At 47.2% G+C, this 21738-nt stretch overlaps 1 protein-coding gene across 2 annotated transcripts in view; it reads right to left on the reverse strand.

Moving 5' to 3' along the window:
• Positions 1 to 21738, reverse strand: part of C5 (complement C5) — a 74733-nt gene that overhangs the window by 24948 nt on the left and 28047 nt on the right. Inside the window, exons 13-25 of one of the 2 annotated variants that reach the window (XM_072842585.1) lie at positions 20330 to 20539; positions 20057 to 20206; positions 18865 to 18994; positions 17813 to 17875; positions 16260 to 16454; positions 15058 to 15151; positions 13384 to 13457; positions 12509 to 12648; positions 8604 to 8831; positions 7100 to 7160; positions 4399 to 4488; positions 2731 to 2943; positions 2185 to 2260 (exon numbers count right to left, since the gene is read on the reverse strand). In XM_072842585.1, coding sequence (XP_072698686.1) covers positions 2185 to 2260; positions 2731 to 2943; positions 4399 to 4488; positions 7100 to 7160; positions 8604 to 8831; positions 12509 to 12648; positions 13384 to 13457; positions 15058 to 15151; positions 16260 to 16454; positions 17813 to 17875; positions 18865 to 18994; positions 20057 to 20206; positions 20330 to 20539 — 1724 coding nt within the window. Of the gene's footprint in view, positions 1 to 2184; positions 2261 to 2730; positions 2944 to 4398; positions 4489 to 7099; positions 7161 to 8603; positions 8832 to 11195; positions 11733 to 12508; positions 12649 to 13383; positions 13458 to 15057; positions 15152 to 16259; positions 16455 to 17812; positions 17876 to 18864; positions 18995 to 20056; positions 20207 to 20329; positions 20540 to 21738 lie in introns of those variants that run through there. The other variant, XM_072842586.1, reaches the window with a different exon arrangement.

Here is a 21738-nt window from a genome sequence, read left to right on the forward strand (position 1 = left end):
GCCTCCACGAACATCTGTCACGAGCTCCCCAGCATCTGGCTCACGGCCCCACGACGCCCCTTCTCCTGCCGCGGCCCCGCGGCCCTTCAGCCTGAGCCGCCCACAGCCGCCCGCTCCTCAGACGCTCTGAGTCAGCCCTTGACGCTCCCTCTCGCTTAAAAATTTTCCTTTTCATTTTTCTTTCTCGGGGATCCCTGGGTGGCTCAGCGGTTAAGCGCCTGCCTTCGGCCCAGGGCGTGATCCTGGAGACCCGGGATCGAGTCCCACATCGGGCTCCCGGTGCATGGAGCCTGCTTCTCCCTCTGCCTGTGTCTCTGCCTCTCTCTCTCTCTGTGTGTCTCTCATGAATAAATAAAGTCTTTAAAAAATAAAATAAAATAAAATAAAATGCATGATATTGGGGCACCCGGGTGACTCAGTGGTTGCACACTGCCTTCTGCTCAGGCCGTGACCCTGGGGTCCCGGGATCAAGTCCCACGTTGGGCTCCCCGCATGGGGCTCGCTTCTCCCTCTGCCTGGGTCTCGGCCTCTCTCTCTGGGCCTCTCATAAATAAATAAATAAAATCTTAAAAAAACCCAAACCATTAAAATGATGTTTTGTACCCCTTTTTTGTTGTTACCTTCCTTGTAGTTCTCAAAAAAAAATACTTTGAAAGTATTCGGGTACTGGGCATTTTCCTCTGTGCAAGCTTCTCCCAGGGAACTCGGGGAGTGAGTGGGACGATACCCGAATATTTCTGTGCTTCTGGCTGAACACCATCCGCTCAGCCTGGCCCAGAACTCCCAGAGGCCCCAGTTATTAACTGAGAAGCTATTGCGCGTCCTCGGGCGAGGGGCGTTTGGTCCTCGCTGGTCCCCAAGCCCGGCCCCCCGCGTCCCGGCTGCTGTCCTTGGCCGGCGTGCTCCGGGGCCCGCACATCTTCACGTGTGCCGCCCACACAGGGTTAGACCCGCTTTCAGGTAGAGCCCGTGGGACGTGGTGACCGACCGGATGCAGAGCCACAGGCAAAGGGAAGGTCCGAATGTGTAGAGTATTTGCTGCCCACGGATCAAGGAAACCCAGACAGAAGACTGGGCTGGCATGGGTCCCGGCTGAAGGGCCTTTGGCACCCAGGTCCCTAGAAATGTGGATCTGGAGCTTAGGAAAGAAGTTAGGCCCAGGGACTCCACAGGGAGCCAGAAATTATGGAAGTCGGGGGCGAAGGTGGGACTGCAGGGGGAAGGCGGTCAAGGGTGGAATCCTGGGGCCTCTCACGAGTTACAGGGCTGAGCTACAGAGTCTGCAGAAGACACGCTGCCACGTGCACCCTCCGTTAATGGGGCGCTTGCCCTCCCGTCATCAGAAACGAGGAAGTTGTTCTGCTTCGCTGAGCACTTAGTGAGCACCTGCTGTGTGCCAGGTATGCGCCCGGCGCTGGGCGTACGTGCAGCTGCCCCCAGGGAGCTTACATCCTACTGAGATAAGTAAGAATGTTAACGATCAATTTTAAGAAGAAATGGAAAGCTGGGGAGCAGGATATGAAATATGGGGATGGGAACGGGATGCAATTTTATTTTATTATTTTATTTTATTTTATTTTATTTTATTTATTTTATTTATTTATTATTTTTTTTAGGGATGCAATTTTAGACCGAATGATCTGTAGATGATCCACACTGACTTTTGGTAAAGACCCGAGGGATGAAGGGAACCAGCCCCTGATACCCGAGGAGCGTTTTGGACAGAGGAACAGTCGGTGCAAAGGCCCTGAGACGGAAGCGCCTGGATGTTCAAGGAACCTGAAGGGCCAGAGGGCGTGAGGGGAATGAAAGGGAGCAGTCGGGGTGCAGCTGGGAAGTGAGAAGGAGCAGACCCCACAGGGCCTCGTGGTTCATGGCAGGGAAGTTTGGCTTTTACTCTGGGTAAGATGGGGAGCTCCCAGAGGGCTCTGAGCGGGGGCCCCGACTTATGCTGTGAGCGGGGCGACGCCAGCTGCTGGGCTCAGTGTAGACGAAGGGGGGCGGGCTGAGGCTGGAAGGGCAGTGACCCAGGTAGGAAACGGGAGAGGCCTGGGCCAGGATGGTGAGCCGTGCGGGGTAAGGACTAGCCGGGCTCGGGGCGCATGCAGAGGCACAGCCTTCATCGTCCTCCGTGGCTGGTGGGCACCTGTCGGATGAGAATGGGAACGAAGGCCTTCTGCTTACCAGGTGCTAGCGTCTCCGCCCTTCCACATGCTGTAGGAGTAGTCGGCGTTCCGGTAGGACGTGATGCTCACCATCCCTAGGAGGCACCAGAGAAAGACACGTGCTGCCCTGCCCGCCGTCCACACGGCCAGTGCTTGACGGGCTCCCGGCAAGGGGCCTTCCCTTGGGTGCCGGGCGGCGAGTGTGTGCTCTGGGGCCAACCCTCAACTTCCCCAAAGTGTGGGAATCATGAATCGCTTGAATTGGGAATTATCAAGTGGGACATTCTGAGCTCACTCAAGAGGGAAGGAAGCGCTCTGCTGAGGTTGGAATGCAGGGGTCTTGTCTCTCGTCCAGGCATTTTGGTAAGGGAGGCCAAAATGCTACAGAAAACAGTATTTATTTATATCATTGTGTCTATCTCGTGATTTTTCTTTTTTGCAGAAAAGCTTTACAATTCCCCTTTTGTATGATTCATAAAAACTCACATATTAGTTGATTGCATCCTTAGTTTAAAAATCACAAGATTTTTATGCACAATATGTAAAATAGAATTTTTTTTTTTACCTTGTTTCAGCTGATTCTTCAGGCTCTGCTTTTTCATTAATGAATTAGGAGAAAAAATATTCCAATTACTTCCTGCCTCCAGGTAGTGAAAAACGTAGAACACTGGGACAACGCTCATCAGTTCTGCTTCCGCGTTCCCCTTGGGGAGGTGGGTGAGGATGTCAATGCCTTCCTGACTCAGAACGGCAGACATGACCTCACCCATGAGCATTCCTGTAGTAAACAAACAAACAAGTCAGGGTAGACACAATCAATCAATTTCTATCAACCGCTGAGGAATGGTGTATTTTAAATAGAAGAGTAACTAACCCTCTTCTTTCTTTTCTTGAGAGAGAGAGAGAGCACGTGTGAGGGAGCTCGTGGGGGTAAGGGGCCAAGGGGTGAAGGGGCAGAGGGAGAGCAAGAGAGAGAGTCTTAAGCAGGTTCCACACCCAGTGCAGAGCCTGATGCAGGGATTGATCTCACGACCCCGAGATCACAGTCTGGGCTGAAATCAAGAGTCAGACACTTAACTGACCGAGCAACCCAGGTGCCCCCCTTGTTCTTTCCCGTTTATCCAGGCAGTTGAATTACTCCTTAGCTGGGGAGACACAAAAAGCTCTGGTTAGGAATATGAATGTAAAAGAAACACCAAGGGGACCTGGGTGGCTCAGTCAGTGAAGCGTCTGCCTTGGGCTCAGGTCATGACCCCGGGGTCCTGGGGTTGAGTCCCGAGGCGGCTCCCTGCTCACTGGGGAGCCTGCTTCCCCGCCCCCCCCGCCTGCTTATGCTCTCTCTCTCTGTCAAATAAATGAATAAAATCTTTAAAAATAAATGAATAAAAGAAACAGGGTTAACAATGCCACCGGGGGGAGTCGGCTTCCCCCTCTCCCTCTCCCTGTGCTCGCTTGCTCGCTCTCTCTCAAATAAATAAATCAATGAATAAATGAATGAAAATCTTTTTGGAAATGCCACTGGAATATGCTGGCGAGAGGGCACGCTCAGCAGGCCGCGGACTGCGGAGCCCACGCGGCCAGTTCATTGCCCTTCAACCTGCCAGCTCTGGACGCCGGAAGCCGCCTCAGTCAATCGCTCGCAGCAAGCAGAGCAGACAGCCTGGTGGTGGTGCCGGGCCCACCCCAGGATCCTGGTCACACAGATGGGATCACAGTGGCCGGGGACCTGGGGGAAGCCAGGGACGCCGCCACCCCTGCAAAACTTCTGGGGGTGGGGGGAGCGGCTGGGGGTGGGGGGGGAAGGCGGGGGTGGGGAGGGCCAAGGGGGAGGCTGGGGCAGGGGGGAGCCTGGCATGGGGGTACCCCAGGGGGAGGCCAGGGAGGGGAGCCCAGCGTGGGGGGAGCCCCGCGGCCCGGCCGTCCAGCAGAGCGCTGCATCCCCGGGGGCACCCAACGGTGCCCCCTGAGGTCGTGGAGACCCCGAGAGAAGCCTTGAGGGCAACAACAGCCCCCCAAGCTGGGAGAACAAAGTTCCCCCTACATCAGGCCAATGGAAGAAAATAGTCAGAAAAGTGGTTGCGGGTTTGAAGGTGAGGAAGGAGCAAGGTTCCCCTAAAGGTGGATGTGCATATGCGGCGGAGCAGACGAGAGGAGAAATGATAATCAGGATATTTGATTGTTGTTTTGAGGCATAAAGGGAAAGGAGAAATAAAAACAACACTTGTCAATTTACCTTTTACACTCACAATCCTTTTGACTTCTGTTTTGGGGACCAAGTCTAATGGTATCCTGTATGGGAACTCTTTCCGTCTACTAATGACACCTGGAATTTAAGAAAATTATTAGATTTACACAGAATTCTTTTTTAATTTGAATTCAGGTAATTACCGTATCATGTATTATTAGTTTCAGAGGTGGAGGCCGTGATTCATCAGGCTTCTGAACACCCAGTGCTCATCCCTTCAGGTGCCCTCCTCCATGCCCGTCCCCCGGTTACCCCGTCCCTCCCACCCCGTCCCCTCCAGCACCCCTCAGGCTGTTTCCTACGGTTAAGAGGTTTGTCTCCCTCTCTGATTTCATCTGGTTATACTCTTCCCCCCCTTCCCCTATGATCCTCTGTTTTGTTTCTTAAATTCCACATGAGTGAGATCAAATGACAATTGTCTTTCTCAGAATGACTTATTTCACTTAGCATAATACCCTCTAGTTCCATCCCCATTGTTGCAAATGGCGAGATTTCATTTTTCTGATGGCTGAGTACCATCCCATTGGGTACGTAGACCACATCTTCTTCACCCATCATCTGTCAATGGACACCGAGGCTCCTCCCACGTGTGGCTCTTGGGCATGTTGCTGCTGAGAACATTGGGGAGCAGGCGCCCCTTCATTTCACTGCATCTGTATCTTTGGGGTAAACCCCCAGCAGTGCAATTGCTGGGTCCTGTGGCAGCTCTATTTTTAACTCTTTGAGGAACCTCCACACTGTTTTCCAGAGCGGCTGCACCAGTTTGCGTCCCACCCGCAGTGCAGGAGGGCTCCCCTTTCTCCACGTCCTCGTCAACAATTATAACAATAAAATTTAAAAAGGAAGTTAAAAATAATCGAGGATTTTTATCAGACCCTAAGCTTATGTAATCTCTCTCTTTTAAAAAAAAAAAAGATTTTATTTATTTAATCATGAAAGACACAGAGAGAGAGGCAGAGACACAAGCAGAGGGAGAAGCAGGCTCCATGCAGGGAGCCCCACGTGGGACTCGATCCCGGGTCTCCAGGATCACGCCCTGGGCTGAAGGCAGCACTAAACCGCTGAGCCCCGGGGCTGCCCTATTACTTTTTTTTTAACCAAGATTTTTGCTCAAGAGATCTATTCCCAGATAAAAGACCATTCCCATCTCGCAGGCCTGCTGTCCACACCTGGGACTACACGACAGGGCCGTTTTGGAAAGCGGTTTGCAGGAACGTCAGCACAGGGGGCGTAGGGCTACTCAGGAAGAGGAGCCAACGGACTGTGGCTCCGAGGCCGGAGGTAACTGCGGGAGGCCCCAGACCTCGGCGCTTCTACTATCTCTGCTCTTGGGCTGGAAGAGGGTCTGTGTGAAGATGAAATCAAAGAAAACAGCCTAAGGATGTGTGCGTCTAGGAGGGGCTTTGCCTTCTGCTGCGCATCCTTAGTCGGCTTATGAGACTCGGCTGACTGAGAGGTAGAGGCCCGAAGTCTTTGCACCCCCAGAGGAAGGGCTCTCTGAGTATAATGGTCTTGATTTGTAAGTAAACTTTTTTTCTTTGCTATATCACTGAAAGAAAAGACACATGAGGGATCCCTGGGTGGCGCAGCGGTTTGGCGCCTGCCTTTGGCCCAGGGCGCGATCCTGGAGACCCGGGATCGAATCCCACATCGGGCTCCCGGTGCATGGAGCCTGCTTCTCCCTCTGCCTGTGTCTCTGCCTCTGTCTCTCTCTCTGTAACTATCATAAATAAATAAAAATTAAAAAAAAAATCTTTTTAAAAAAAAAAAAAAAAGAAAAGACACATGAAGCAGATTTTAAACATTTAATAAGAACTATGGAGGCCTGTCTTTTTTTGTTGTTGAAAAGAATTGTTAATTGAACATATTCTAAATTTTATAAATATATATGCATAAATGTAAGTATATACATTACAAATAAATATATGCATATAAATATATACGCATTATATATATATATATATATATATATATATATATATGCCTTGATTAAATGCTCAGATATTTGCAAAATTCTAACTGTGAGAAGATTCAGAATATCTTTATGGAAGGTTAAAAACAGGGAAGCAGGAACAATGGGGAATGGGTTAGTTAAGTGATTAATCAGCATTATTGTGTTTCCAAATAATGTGTGTTAAGAAAGACAGAAATGGGGGATCCCTGTGTGGCTCAGTGGTTTAGCGCCTGCCTTTGGCCCAGGGCGTGATCCTGGAGTCCCGGGATCGAGTCCCGCGTCAGGCTCCCTGCATGGAGCCTGCCTCTCCCTCCTCCTGTGTCTCTGCCTCTCTCTCTCTGTCTATGTCTATCATAAATAAATAAATAAATAATTTTTTTTTTAAAGAAGGACAGAAATGGGTTTTTCTTAGGTGTTCTTTGGATTGATGATTCTATAAGAAAATATTGTAAATTATTATTGTGATAGGTACAAAATGACCAACAGCGAAGAGAAGTGATCCAATCATTACCATTTCAATGCTTTGCACTTTAAACTAATGGAATTCTTTTCCTTTGTTCTAAACCTATCCAGATTGGGATAGAACATATGTTATCAAGAATGTCAATGAACTAAGAAGTGGATTTTTCTTATTTCAGACAAATAACATTTTGAGAAACAGCGTTTCGGGTTGCCTCTACACTTTAATTTCCGGCGCGAAAGACAATATGTAAAATACAAAATCACTTTGCCTACCGTAAATACCCCTTGGGTCCAGAGTAACACCAGCGTAACTTTCCTTTTTGATACCTTCCGGCTAAAAAGGCAGAAAACATTCAGTCAAGAATATGGTTAAGCTTAATTCCCTCAGTAGAGCCTTAATTTGTTCACTGGATTTTATTTATTTTTTATTTTTTGTTCACTGGATTTTAGATGCCCCCTTCAAACAATGAAAGAAAATAATTCAACTTATATGACCTGAATTCTTGGGTCAACTCGACTACTTTCCAGCTGACAAATTCTTTTTTTTTTTTTTTAGAAGGCAACATATGTTTAAATATTTATATCCATACACGCAAGAACAAGATTTTGTGGCTACTTACAAAATAACCAGAGCAAATACTTAAATAGTATTACAAGCCAGGTAACTGATCTAAATGCTTTGTACGTTTTAGCTCATTTAACCTCAAAAAGTGCTCTATGGAGGGGAAGCTATTATTACTCCCATTTGATAGAAGAGGAAAACGACCGTAGAGGAATCAGGAAGCGTATGCAGTGTCACACCACTAGGAGGTGGTGGGGACAGGATTCAAACCCAGGCCTGTCCCCAGAGTCTGCAGGGCAGCACCACGCGAGGTGCATCAGAACACGCCTCGCACAGCATAAGCCCGTACGTGTTTACTGAAGTGGTTTCACGGCTGACAACAGGAGCCAGAGACTGAAGACCCAAGCAGGCCCGTCCCGTCATCGACCGGCCACGTGGGGAGTCTTGCCAAGATAACGTGAACACGCCCAACAGACTACGTGGGTCAATACTACTTAGCAACGATAGTTTTCTCCCCTTTTTGGCCCGTTTGCTCATTTGCAAATGGAACATATTCTTAGACCGCAAGTTCTAAGCTGTGAACGCACGGGCCGTGTCTTATTACGGTCGGATCTCCGGCACCTGCCGCGACGGCTGGCACCTGGATCTCAAGAAACGCCTTCGGAACGTGTTGGGGCCAGAAACGTGGAAGGCCATTCGCCACCTGTCGCAGCTGGGTATCGCCGGCTGTGGGAGTGATCTGTGATTTTCACGTTCTTCCCTGTGGTTTTCCGTTACTCCGTATGTTCCACAATAAGCAAGTTCTCATTGTCTCACTTAAAATTGTAAATCATAGTGTCGGACTTCAAGAAAAGTCACAAGAATAATGTGAGACAACCCCCACCCAGTTTCCCCTAAATCTAGCATTTTGTTATATTTACATTTTCTCTGTGTTTTCTGATCCACTAAATGGTAAGTTGCCAACAACTTTTTTTTTTTTCAAAATGAAAAAAGTGTTTGTTTTTTTTTTTCTTATTGTTCTTTTTCTTTCTTTGTTCCTTAAATCTTAATTCCATTGTAATGAGCTTACGGCGCCTTGTCGGTGTTGGTGTCGGGGGCAGCACCGTGCTCAAGCCTCCCTGCCTGCTCAGGGCTCATCAGAGGGAGACTCCTAACCCCCTTCACCACAAGAAAAGTGTTCTTAAAAAGAACCGGAGGGAAGCGTGTGTTTCTTACCACCACTCGTAGTGTTTTTACTAAGATTTCTCTTCCCAGCGACGTCTCCAGCGAAAAGTTGATGTTGTGGAGGCCGATCTCCAGCGGCAGCACGCTGAAGGTCACCAGGTGGCTGGAGGAGCCCTCTAACCTCAGGGACCGGCATTTGGAGGGGTCTGGGCCCCGGCGGTCGCCGGCCGAGCCGCCTGCCGTGCAGATTCCCTCCGCAGCTGACATCTGAACACAGAACTGAACACCGACAGTGAGCAGGCGTGTGCCTGTGCCCCGCCCCATCCGTGCGGGTGCCAGCTCTCCTGGAGGTGCCCCCTCGGGCTCCCAGGCCGGGCATCACCGGCCTCACCTTCTAACGCCACAGACTCGGGCGCTGGGGGCCGCGTGCAGGCGGCGGGCAGGGTCAGCCCGGCTCCGGGACGTCTCGGCTTCCCTGCGTCTAACCTTCTCGGTTCCTGACCCCAGACCATTTGTGACACGGTCTCTTGACGCCTGTACCTCAGACAGTGGGAACCCCGGGCGCAGGCGCCTGCCCGACCCGCTGCTCCATGGATCTTTGAGCTCAGCCTTCGGTATTCGGCAAATGATGGTTTTAGGAAACACTAAAGACACTTGGAGTTTCCCACTTGTACCCCATTTTACAGCCACACTTCAGCTCCAGAAAGATCTAGGTTCAAATCTTGGCTCCGCCTCTCACTGTGTGACAATAACAGGCCACAGGAGCCCTATCACTGCTCATTTCCTCATCTTTGTCCCGGGGGTAGTCCTAGTACCCACCGACTTCTGACCTAAATTGTAGAAATTGTTCATCTTCACCCCAAAATCTAGCAACCGGTCAGAATTAAGAACTATATCTCAAAGAATAAAACCATAAGATGCTGAATAAATCAAGCAGGTAAACAAGAAAGAGCGCCGACCTTCAACAACAAATTTGAAGGGTTTCTCAAAAATGGAAAGTTCTGGCTCCCTCTTTGTGATCTTTTTAGGGAAACAGCAACCTGGGGGGTGGGCGGGAGTTAGAGAAGCCCTTGGGGGCAGCCCCAGGTCCGAGATTCTCTCCCCGGGGTGGATGCAGGAGGGCGAGGCCAGACAGTTCGAGAACAATGCTTTGCAAGAGTTCCGCATGAATTCATCATAAAAGTTCTTAGCAAGCTGAGAATAGAAAGCAATGTTTAAAGCAGAATATGTTCAATTTTCAAATCTAGAAGGTCAAGAAAACCCACAGCAGCCGTTCAGCTTTCGCGGATGGCCGAGGACACACCGGGGCATCGGTCCCCAGACACGGCCTCCGGCCCCCAAGGCCTGGCCCAGCCCCAGCCCAGCCTGTGGCCTGTGTCTCCGAGGCCCGGGGGACAGGGGACCCAGCAGCCACCAGACTGAGAAGTGGGGGCTCTGAGCGGCCGGCGCGGGCCCAGGGCACGAAGCCCAGACCAAGCTCTTTGGAGCGACTCCATAGACCCCAGAGTCATGCGAACCCACCACTGGTAGGTCCCAGGCCCAACCCGAAATGACTAGATAGAAAGAGGAAAATGTGACCTACACTGGAGAAAAGATAGGGACTAACCCTGAGATATCACAGATGTTCTTGTTTCTTATTTTGGTAAGATGAAAAAGCACTGATAATTTAAAAAGTAAATAAAATACGGCAGTACAGCAAGATGCAGGGCACGTAGAACCCTGTCGGGTTACAGTCGTGGCACTGCAGTTGGTGGTGCTCTGAGCAGCAGCACAGGGCGTGAAAGTGCAGCTTCAGGGGACCATGTCACAGCACTCAGCTTTGCCATGGCTGAGACCTACACAGGTAAGTGTGGCAGGAAACTTTATTTAGGATACTGAAATCTGGGATGCCCGGGGGCTCAGTGGTGGAGCACCTGCCTTTGGCCCAGGTCATGACCCCGGGGTCCTGGGATCAAGTCCTGCATCGGGTTCCCCGCAGGGAGTCTGCTTCTCCCTCTGCCTGTGTCTCTACCTCTCTCTCTGTGTCTCTCATGAAGAAATAAATAAAAACTTTTTTATAAAAGTACACTGAAATTTGAATTTCATATAATTATCATGTGCCATGAAAGTTTATTCTTTCTTTCAATCTTTAAAAAAAAAAAAAGTAAAAGCCGTTCTTAGATTATAGGTCGTAAAAGGAGAGGCAGTAGGTCAGTTTGGACCCACAGGCAATAGCTGGCCACTGATCTAATGAATAAAGCAAAAGGACAAAGAGATGTAAAAGATTCAGCATCGTAGGCAGGCCGGTTTCCCTTGCATTAATTAGGACAATATGCATCAAAATCCTTACATAATTTTAATTAAATCCACAAGCAATTACTTGACACTTAGAGTCTTATAGAATTCAAAAATATTTCAACTTTGATATATCTACATATTTTTGTTGCCTCAAAGTATGAGGTGATCAACCGGAAACATTCAGGCATAAAGCGTATGACATTAGGAGAGTGAAATGGGAATATGTGTTCACAGAGAAAAAGGAGCTGATATCCAACCTGTTAATAAGAGATTATTGGGGTATTTTAAAATGGAATGCTATGGTATTTAGATTCTGCTGTATACATTTATTTTTTTTTTAATTTTTATTTATTTATGAGAGAGAGAGAGAGAGAGAGGAAGAGGCAGAGACAGAGACACAGGCAGAGGGAGAAGCAGGCTCCATGCACCGGGAGCCCGACGTGGGATTCGATCCCGGGTCTCCAGGATCACGCCCTGGGCCAAAGACAGGCGCTAAACCACTGCGCCACCCAGGGATCCCTGCTGTATACATTTAAAGTTTGTTATAACCATTTCTTTGGAAAAAATATTAATATTTAAGTATTTCCAAAGTTATAGATTTTCAGATTTTTTGAACTCATGCTGAAAAATTTTAGGTGCTAATTAGAAATGTGTCAATGGGCTGCACAGTTTTCCCCTCAACATTTAGAGAGCATGTAAGCAAAAATTTTGGAAACCACAAAATATTCATTTCTAAGAGTGAAATTGGAGCTTTTTATAAAACATAAATTTTTGGACCACACTGAGTTCCCACATAAAGGCTGGAGACTATTATTTTCAGATGAAATCAGTCTCTTGAGCCGTGTGCCGACAAAAGGAAGGCAAACCGTCCCACCACGGTTGGAGTTGTTCAGGGAGTGTACCCTGGAGTGAGAGAGAATTAAGGGAATTAGCATGATTTTAATTAGGGTGCTTATAGGGGTAGCTTATGAAGTCCTACCCGGACAGCGGAGGGCTAGTGGCCAACAGAGGGGTGAAGCCAATGGCCGGCGGGTTTCAATGATGCTGCAGGGCCTCGGCTGCGAAGTAACAGGGCGACAGGCCTGCCGGGGGGACTGCGGAGGGGACGGAAGGTCTACAGAGCGAAGATGCGCATGAATGGCTGGACTGGAGAGAAGGAAGGGGTAGTGAGGCGCGACATCAAGAAGCTCAGAATCCAGGGCGATAGATGAACTACCTAGGATCTCGTCCTTCTCAGAACCTCCACAGCACACCGGTTATCTTACGGACTTGTTTTCTTCTTTATTTCTATTTATTTATTTTAGAGAGAGAGAGAGCGAGCGAGCAGGGGGAGGGGAGAGGGAGAGAGAGAACATACAGCAGACTCCATGCTGAGCACAGAGCCCGACACGGGGCCCGATCCCACAACCCTGAGATCATGACCTGAGCTGAAACCGAGAGTCGGATGCCCAACAGACTGAGCCGCCCCTTGGATGCTTCTTGAAATTGGAGTCATAAGAACATTTGTCTTAAGTCTTCCTCCTTCCTTCATCCCTTCGCTGAATGTTTGTGTTTTTTTGTGTATGTGATAATTCCATGAATAGAATTCTAATAAAATCATTCTTCCTTTCTCCCATTTATTTGAATAATATTTATTATTATTTATTTCCCATAAATTTGAATGATAAGCACCTACTTACCCGTATACCAAACCTTCTATAGTTGTAAACAGTTCCTTTCAATTCGATCTGCTCCCCTCGTACAACAGAATACGGTATATTCATTTCCAGGAAGATATCTTTGAACACCTGTACCTTGAGAGTATCAGCGACGCATATGCCTTCAGTCCAAAGTGGGAGAGAAGTAGAGGCATATTAGGGAATTCTGTAAGGCCTCATTAGTACTACTGTGTCTCAGATTTGCTTTGCTTCAAGGAAGAAAAGGAATATTGTATCATGTTTTTCTCTGCACTGTCACGTCCTTGAATTTTCTACTAATTGATCTGTATTTCAATAATTATAGGTATTTATAGAAAATTTCATTTATCTGACAAATATTTAATTCTACTAAGGCATGAGAATGCTCGTCAACTTAGGTAATAAATCTCTTTAGATATTCATCATTGACTCTCTTTACTCGGTATAACATTTTGATTTCGGAAACCAAGACTTTAAATAAGAAATAGCTGATAAATAAACAAAACCAACCCTGAAGTTATTAATAAAGTATCTGTACTAAATTGCCACAGAAGGGCATTAGCCCAGGAGAGAAGTCACACGTTTGCTTCTAACTCTACTCAAGCTCCCAGCCAGTGAGAAAAATGAGGGAAGATGGGGATTTGACATCAGCATTGATAAAAATGATGGTTGACAGATTAACAGGTAGTTAACAGAACAAATTAATATGGTCAAAGATACGGGCATATCCACGTCTTTTTGTAATACGTTAAAAAGGATATTTAACAAATGATATACCACTCAAGTCCTGAGTACACTATATGGATTATAACAAAAACCCCCTACATTTTGCTAATCAAGCCACCCCTTAAATAAGTATATGACTTAAGCTTACTTACCACTGTCTGAAATGCCAACACCTTGAATTTCCCAGGTAGTTAGAGAATCAGGAAGCCCAAATTGTAATTGGTTTCTGGAAAGTTAAAACGTTAATATTCAAATCCAGTGATTAGCCCAACTTGCCAGCATTCACTAACAGGATCTTTGCTTCATACTATTTTAGGGTAAAGAAAAAAAATCACAACCCAACGAAATCACATCACGTATTAAGGAAAAAATCAAACAAGAAAAAAATACATTCATGAGCTCTCCTAGATGTTGCATGTTTTAAAATACGTCACTGGTATGATGAGAATTCAAATTCAGAAAGATGCACCTTTGAAACCCCACAAATTCAAAACATACAAAAAATATTTACTGTGTGGTATGTTCTAAAATAGGGCAGCAAAGCCATGCATTTAACAGCGCTCGTGACAAAGTCAGCATAGCTAAACATTTCTAAGATTAAGCTCATCTATTTATTTATTTCGTTCCACAAGCAGCCACTGTCCGCCGACTTAGTGTCCGGCGGAGCACTAAGGCCGAGTAGACGACGCCTACAGCCTACCGCGCTGTTCCCAACGGGTTCACCTCTAGTGGAAGAAACAGGTGAGTAAATAAATTGCAATCACTGGAATAACTGTATCGATGAGCATTTAAAAAGTTGGGACGCAGCCTGCATGCCTCAGCGCCTCTCTCTGAGGGCCTGTGCAAGCGGGGCTCTGCGCCAGGTCCTGGACGCAAAGCGGTAATGTGGTGTAGGCTTTGCCCTGGAAGTGACGTTTTAACATGGAAATCGGGCCGTTATAATACTGTATGTTCCACGCAGCAGGATTCGTCTGGAGGGGCACTTAATGCAGTCCCGGGGCGGGTTGGGACAGTGGAGGGAAGGCTCCGGTGGAGGCGCTACCCAGGGGCAGCACCAGCCGCGACGGACAACGGGGGGAGGAAGGGTTAGAGGCAGAGCGGAGGCCGGACACGCACTCAAGGCCGATGCAGGCTCCGGCCTTCGGGCTTCGAGGGCTCCTTAAGGTCAAGGCTGGAGTCCACAAGGACGGGTGATGCTCAGGGACTCAGCGTTGTTGACTCTTTTCAGTTCCGGGGACAGAGAAGGCGCAGCCATAAAAATGTGTTGAATAGGAGCCCGTGGGGGGCTCAGAGGCTGAGCCTTCGGCCCAGGCCGTGACCCCGGGTCCTGGGATCGAGTCCCGCATGGGGCTCCCCGCACAGAGCCTGCTTCTCCCTCTGCCTGGGTCTCTGCCTCTCTCTGTGTGTCTTATGAATCAATAAATAAAATCTACTTTTAAAATGTGTTGAATAACAAGAAAGGAACCTTTCTTCTTATTAATCAATATTTATTTCACAGTATAGCTATTTCAGGATGAAAATGGCTGCGTACCACAGCAGTTAGCGCACACTTGTGCTCAGTGAAGGCTTAGTGAAATGGGACGAAATAAAAGGGAAGCGTACCCTTCCTCACCAAGAGTGGGTAATCTTGCCCTGGAACTAGTTACGAGAGGAAGCACAGGGAAAAAAAAAAAAAAAGGTGAAGCAAATAAAACAAAATTTCATTAAATGGTAATATTGTCTTAACTCTTAAATAAACTATTGGGAAATGGGTAGTTTCCAGATTTTTTACCATAATATTTGCATTTTCCCACATTTTTCAGAGGAGTGTTGAAGAAGTATAATACCTTCTTCCAGAGACATGGTGAACTTCCCATAACCAGCTTTCTGGAAAATAGCTCCTTATTTCTGGCTTTGTTACTGGTAACAGGTGCTTTATTTCTGGGGGGGAAGGAGGAGAAAATATGTGTGATTATGAAAAAACAACACAAATTTTACTTAGAGCCAAATTTTGAAGCATGGGCATTAATCTATAACTTGAGTATTTCCTAAAAGGTCCATGAAACGTTTTGTTCAGTCGTTTCAAAATAGGACTTCAAAAGCCTTGGTACTGACAAAGCAAATAAAGTATAATAATATCTTTAATGATTTGTTTCCTTTTTTTTGTTTTTTAAATTGCTAAATGCTTAGTGTGCCTGAGATTATAAAAGATACTGATCAATCTATACAGTTATTTGCATTTTTATAATTATGGTAATTGTGTTTATATTATAAAATAAAAGAGGTTTACCTAAGGGAAATTTATTTATATTTCCCTTAATAAAAATGGACAGAATTTCTGCTTCTGTCCAAGATGCACTGATGGGAGTTACTCTTCTCTCTTAAACACACACACACACACTTTAAAAAAAAGAAAAAAACTTAAGAAACAGGCGCCCTATATAAAACAACAGTGTTCAGACATTACAACGTAAGTGGCCCAAGGCTGTGACTCCTGAGAGAAGGGAGACAGGTCAGGTGAGCCTCGAATCGTCCGGGGTGACGGTCCGGGGGCCGCAGGCTGCGGGGCAGGCACAGAAGCCACCCAGACGCCCGCAGAGTCGCAACACCCAGGGGAGTTTCGGGAGGCCGCGCTGTCCCCGGCGAGGGGCAGAGTAGCCGAGGCTCGGTTCTGTGCAGCCGGAGCCAAACCGACGGAGAATTGTACCGTGAAACTATGTGGACGGGACTGTGAAAATTCTCCTTGTGATAAGCAAAAAGCTGAAAACAACCTAAATAAATCTAATACCATAGTTTTGATAGATGGCCAGAAAAATATACATTTAAAGAAATACAGGCTCAGCGGCGGAGCATCTGCCTTGGGCTCAGGCTGTGACCCCGGGGTCCCGGGATCGAGTCCTATGTCAGGCTCCCTGCACGGAGCCTGCTTCTGCCTCTGCCTGGGTCTCTGCCTCTCTCTCTCTCTCTGTCTCTCATGAATAAATAAATAAACTCTTTAAAAAAAAAGAAAGAAAGAAAGAAAGAAACCCGACGGAGAGGCCACACTTACGCAGCCTTCCCAGCTGGAGGGGCTTGTTGGAGTCGGTGCGGTGCTGGCTGGCGATGTCGCAGCAGGCCCTGAAGGCCTTGGCGCACCAGGGGCCCACCTTGATGCGGGCGGCGCGCTGCTCGCACGTCTCGTCGTAGTTCCGGTTGGCCCCGTCGTAGCAGCATTTCTTCAGCACCGCCTGTTTGTACTTAGCAGCTGCAAGGGCAGAAGGCGAGGGTCATGGCACCGCCGGGCCTGCAGGGACCGCGGGTACCAGGCCCCACCGCCCCGCGAAGCCTGCCTGCAGCGGCCGGGCCGGGACAGCGACCAGCTTGGATAGTGACTGGCTGGGACAGTGCCCGAGTGGGACAGTGACCATGTGGGACAGCGACCAGCCGGGACACTGATCAGCCAGGACAGCCATCGGCTGAGACAGCAAACGGGCTGGGACAGCGACCGGCCAAGACAGTGACCAGGCTGGGACAGGGACTGGGCTGGGACAGTGACCAGCTGAGACAGCGATCGGCCAAGACAGTGCCTGGGCTGGGACAGCGGCTGGGCCGGGACAGCGACCAGGTGGGACAGTGACCGGCTGGGACAGCGACCGGCCAGGACAGCGACCAGCCGGGACAGTGATCAGCCAGGACAGCGACCGGGCCGGGACATTGACCGGGCTGGGACAGTGACCGGCTGCGCTAGTGAGGCAGGAGCCCTCAACACGCCGTCGTCGGCTTCGGTCGACATGGTCGAGGAGCCTGCAACTAAGCCCAGTACCAGCTCTGGAACCTGGTACCGGGCTCAGCCCCTCGGAGTAAAATCAGTTAACTGAGAAGCTTTCACCCATGTGAAGGGGACTAGCGCCAACATTCAAGGGTTTCCTTCTTTAAGCTACAGATCCTGTTTTTAAAGACTTTTCTGATGTGGTTTCTGGGCCATCACTCGCGACATCATCCCTCATCATGCTCAAATGGCTCGGCATCTTCCTCTTCACATCATTAAAACTTAGAACAAAGGTTAAAATTAAAATAACTCACGTACGGATGGGAGGAATTATGACATTAATCGAAGCACGATTATTGGTTGAACTCAAGTGACTGACTTCTAGTTCAACATTCTTCTTATTTTTACACCGCCAGTACGTCACATTTCTACTTAAATAATTGTTTAAAAATAATTTCTATTGGACTGATTTGCCAAAGAATAATCCAAAATACTCTTTGCGGTTAAATATACAGAATAGAAGAAATGGGTTTCGAGGTACGCTCCAAAGTTAATCAAATCATGAATTTTGTCAGAATAAAAATGGAAGAATATATTTTTTTGTGACAAAAGTTAATCTTTTAGATTTTGGAGATAGAAATAATACTTATTATCTTCAGATTGAGGTTATAGCACAAGAAATACTGGATTTATTTGGATTAATCTTTCTGAGAGAGGCAAGTGGGACATCTGTACGTATCTTTCTTTGCATCCATTCTATTCGGATGAGGGAAAGTTAGATAATGATTAGTTTTCTATGGCTTTTGAATAAAAGGATCATAACTTTTTCACAATCGCATGCAATTCTAGAGTACCTTCCTCTTCTATTTTCTTTCGCAGCATTCGTCTTGGCCTGAGAATTTCTTTACAAGGCTTATCTGTTAAAACAAAACAAAGAAGGGTGGGGGGGAAAGGAGATAAAAATCTCAAGAAAGAAAATCGCATGAAATTATTCAAGTATTTAAGACATTCCCAAGTCACTCATTTTATTCAACAAACCCCGAGGGCCTGTTTTTGATGAGGCAAGGTGCCCCGCACGTCTTAATACACCTTGCTTTATCTTAGATGATCTCATGTCATCTGTAGAGTTTGGCTTCAACCAAATCCTGGAGTTTGGTCTTAAATCCTGCAACCTTTTCGATCCACTGATTACAGAGAAATATCTAAGCATGTGGAAGTGAGCAAAGCTTTTGTTGGGTACGGCTCTTTTTATTATTTGTTCTTTGTGCTGTATTATCAGGAATCATGGGTCAAATATAATCAGGAGCAATTTTAAAGCCACAGAAAGAATATGATTAAGAGGTGGTCCTTGTCCTTAAAGAATTCACAGCACAGTGGCTGAGACCAGACGGTGACGCACCGCTGTGCCTGTGAGCGGAGCGGGTCCCTCCGGGGCTCTCCCTGTGAAAGGAGGGGGGCGAGCACTCCTACGCGGGGAAGAGGCCTGATGGAGGCGGCGGTCCTCTCACCGGCTTCTCCAAGCTAATAGAAGGGGAAGCAGTCCTGATGGGGAAAGGCCTAAGGTGTAGAGAGCATCGTGCCACCCACGAGGCCCCGGGCGGAGCGCCACTGCACCTGGTCCTGCGCGGCCCCGACGTAGGGTAAGCGGGGCTGAGACAGGGGACAACTGCCGAGAGCTGCGCAGAAGCTCATGGAAGGCTCTGAGGACCACACTAAAGACTCTGTGCTCTCTCTTGATGGTCAGCGAAACCTTTTGTCCCGGGGCGTTATGGAGCCCTGTCTCCCTAAGGCCAGCGTAGACAAGACTGTGGAGGAGAGTCACACAGATGATGTCCAGGAGGCAAATGATCACTGTAAATTTCAGGAATCAATTTGCAGAATAAGCCAAAAATGCTGAACGTTTTACCATCTTCTTGGGTGTCATCTGCATTGGCGTTGGTGAGGAAGGTGAGTCCAGCCAAATAGAACACTTCTGCGTTGTTGCGGCCACCACCTGCCCCGCAGCCCAGGTCGCTCGTCTCTAAGGCTTGAAATACCTGTCCGGAGGTAGTCAGCTAATTTAATCCTTCTTAAGAATTAACGAAAGGCAAAATGTCAGATGAATGAATCATTCCTCCGAAGGACTCAAGGTGCAAGTTGTCACATGGTTACAACAAATCAGGCCACTTGTTTGTCAAATGGTCAAAGACTAAGTTTCCCAACTCCATTATTTTAGTTTGTCCTTTTATATTTTATCAACATACACCCATTCAAAATTAAAACAAGAACTAAGTTTTAAGGTTTAGAGAGAAGATTCTTGGGAACGACTCATGCTGTTTTGTACGTAGGATGCGTATTGTGATCAGTGTAACAACGAATGATGAACCAGTGAATTACCAAACAAATCAATTTTTAAGTTGCTAAAAAAAAAAAAAAAAAAAAAAAAAAAGGAGCATAGACTCTTGTGTTTTGGAGAAGAGGGCTCAAGGTTGTAAATGGGTGAGAGCTTGTTTGGGGAAGCTTATTCCAGTTTTAATTTTGATCCCAAATGTTTTTTCTTTTTTTCTTTTCTGAATGTTTTTAACTGTATAGATTTTTTTCTTTCTTGTTCAAAGAAATTTAAGCTTAGAAAATAGTAGCAGGGCATCTGGGAGGTAAACAGGAATTCAGGGGAACTGAATAATTGTCATATTCTTTTGTGCCACAGATTTTAAAAAGAGTAAAAAAAAAAAAAAAGAAAAGAAAACAAGACCAAAAACCCTCCAGAGGCTGCCTATCCAGACTTCTTAGGCTGCCGCGATAAAGCCCCCTACTCTCTGATCTGAAAAAATCCTCCCAATCGGTGGCACTTTTGCCCCATGAATATAATTTGCCATCATGGTCATATGTTCTTGAAGTGCTTAACTCTACACTTGGAGAAACAGAAAAGGACGAATCTATGCTTCAGGGACCAACACGAGGATGGCCTACCTTCCTAAGAACCATTTTTGGGTATGTTACAGAAAAGCAGGCCTGGTCTTCCCCCAGTTCTTCCCCACAAGCTAGCCCTGGGCCATCCTTCCCGAGGCGCTGCACAGAGCCACCCCCTGCCCCCGCAACCAAGCCGTGCACTACTTAACTCTTTGCATGGGCTTCTTGGCTTGCCCCTGGACTCCGTATATAGCGCTGTCCACTGCTGAGAGAGCCACCCAGGAACTGGACTCAGTCACCATATTAAGAGACACACTTTGGCCTGGATAATACGAATTTGCACTCGGAGACAGATGAACCTGAAAGATCATTTGAAAAAGGGAAGGAAAGGTCAACTGCATGAGATAAAGCATCAAGTAGTTTCATCCAGAGTCGCCTGTAACAGAAGGAAATTGGATTGTGACTCATAATTTGTGGCTCACCTGGAGTTGGTTGCCACACTTTTCTTCGATATTTAACCAGACTGAGTCAGACACTAACTCTGCTGTCTGCTCTCCCGTGACGATGTAGTAGACCAGGAGGCGGGCTGAAGGAACCATGTCTGGGGTCACTGGAATGTTTACGCTTTGGTAAGATGAATCTGGAAGTTTCTCCGCTTTGCCAAAGTGAACAATTTTGCCCTTGGATAAAACCTGAAAATAAACAGCCGTGGCGGCCGTTAACAATAAAACCTTTGCTTCAGGATGGAGCTTGGAGCTGGAGTAGAAATTATGGTAGAGAAAAAGAAAGTCATAAGTTTGGGTCCACAACGAGTCGGGAGCTTTTACATTTACTGAATTCCTTTCTTTCTCACGAGGACCAGGACAGGGGTAGACCTTCACTGTGCACAGATAGAGGGACGGGGGCTCAGGAATCCACTACATGTCAGACTGATATTAGCTCAAAATCACAAGACTAAGAAATCAGAGCACTAGGATTTGACCCCATGTCTGCCTAAAGTCATCACACTGTCACTAAAATCTTTCATTTTATTGGCTAAAAAAAAAAAAAAAAAAGATGAGTAAGTAAAATGTGTCTTATTTGGGAATTCAGTTTTAAAGCCAGAGATTAGGGACGCCTGGGTGGCTCAGAGGTTGAGCACCTATCTTCAGCCCAGAGCATGATCCTGGAGTCCTGGGATCAAGTCCCACATCGGGCTTCCCGCGTGGAGCCTGCTTCTCCCTCTGCCTGTGTCTCTGCCTCTCTCTGTGTCTCTCATGAATAAATAAATAAATAAAATCTTAAAAAAAAAAAAATAAAGCCAGATTTTAGGTTCTAAATTGGAGGCATGTGGTTTAAATAAAAAAAGGTCACAAAACACATGTGGGCCAAATGTCCTCAAAGATCCCTTAAATTGTCCTTGGAAAGCAGGGCTGCATACGTGGTTTTGGTACGTAGCCTCTACACAGGTCCCATAATTCTTCACCAGTCACTATGATCTGTGCTCCTCATTTATTTTTAAGTCTTTTTCTCAAAAATGTTGAAAAAGCCATCACCACCTGTTTGGCTGGCCGTCGGAATAACACATTTCCTCGACAATCGTCAGGAAGCCCTTAACACGGTCCCCACCTTCTGTCCTGGCTTCCATCCACAGGCTTGATGGGCCACCTTTGATTAAGGCCGGTGATGCAACAGGCTTGCTGCTAAAATACAGCATCAGAGTAGGTATCGGATGGACTCTTAAGAGCAGGACTAGGGCCCCCTTATGTCGCTGAAATGCGCATATTGGAAGAGGTCTGGGCCTGTGATCTCTGGCCACGAAGTAGAGCAGGGGACATGAGGACTTAACCAGGCTCTGGGGAGTACGCGGGCGCTCTTGTGTGAAAGGTGTATGGGACCAGGTGTCAGAGGT

Source organism: Canis lupus, chromosome 10, assembly GCF_048164855.1.
Source record: "Canis lupus baileyi chromosome 10, mCanLup2.hap1, whole genome shotgun sequence".
Taxonomy (NCBI): domain Eukaryota; kingdom Metazoa; phylum Chordata; class Mammalia; order Carnivora; family Canidae; genus Canis; species Canis lupus.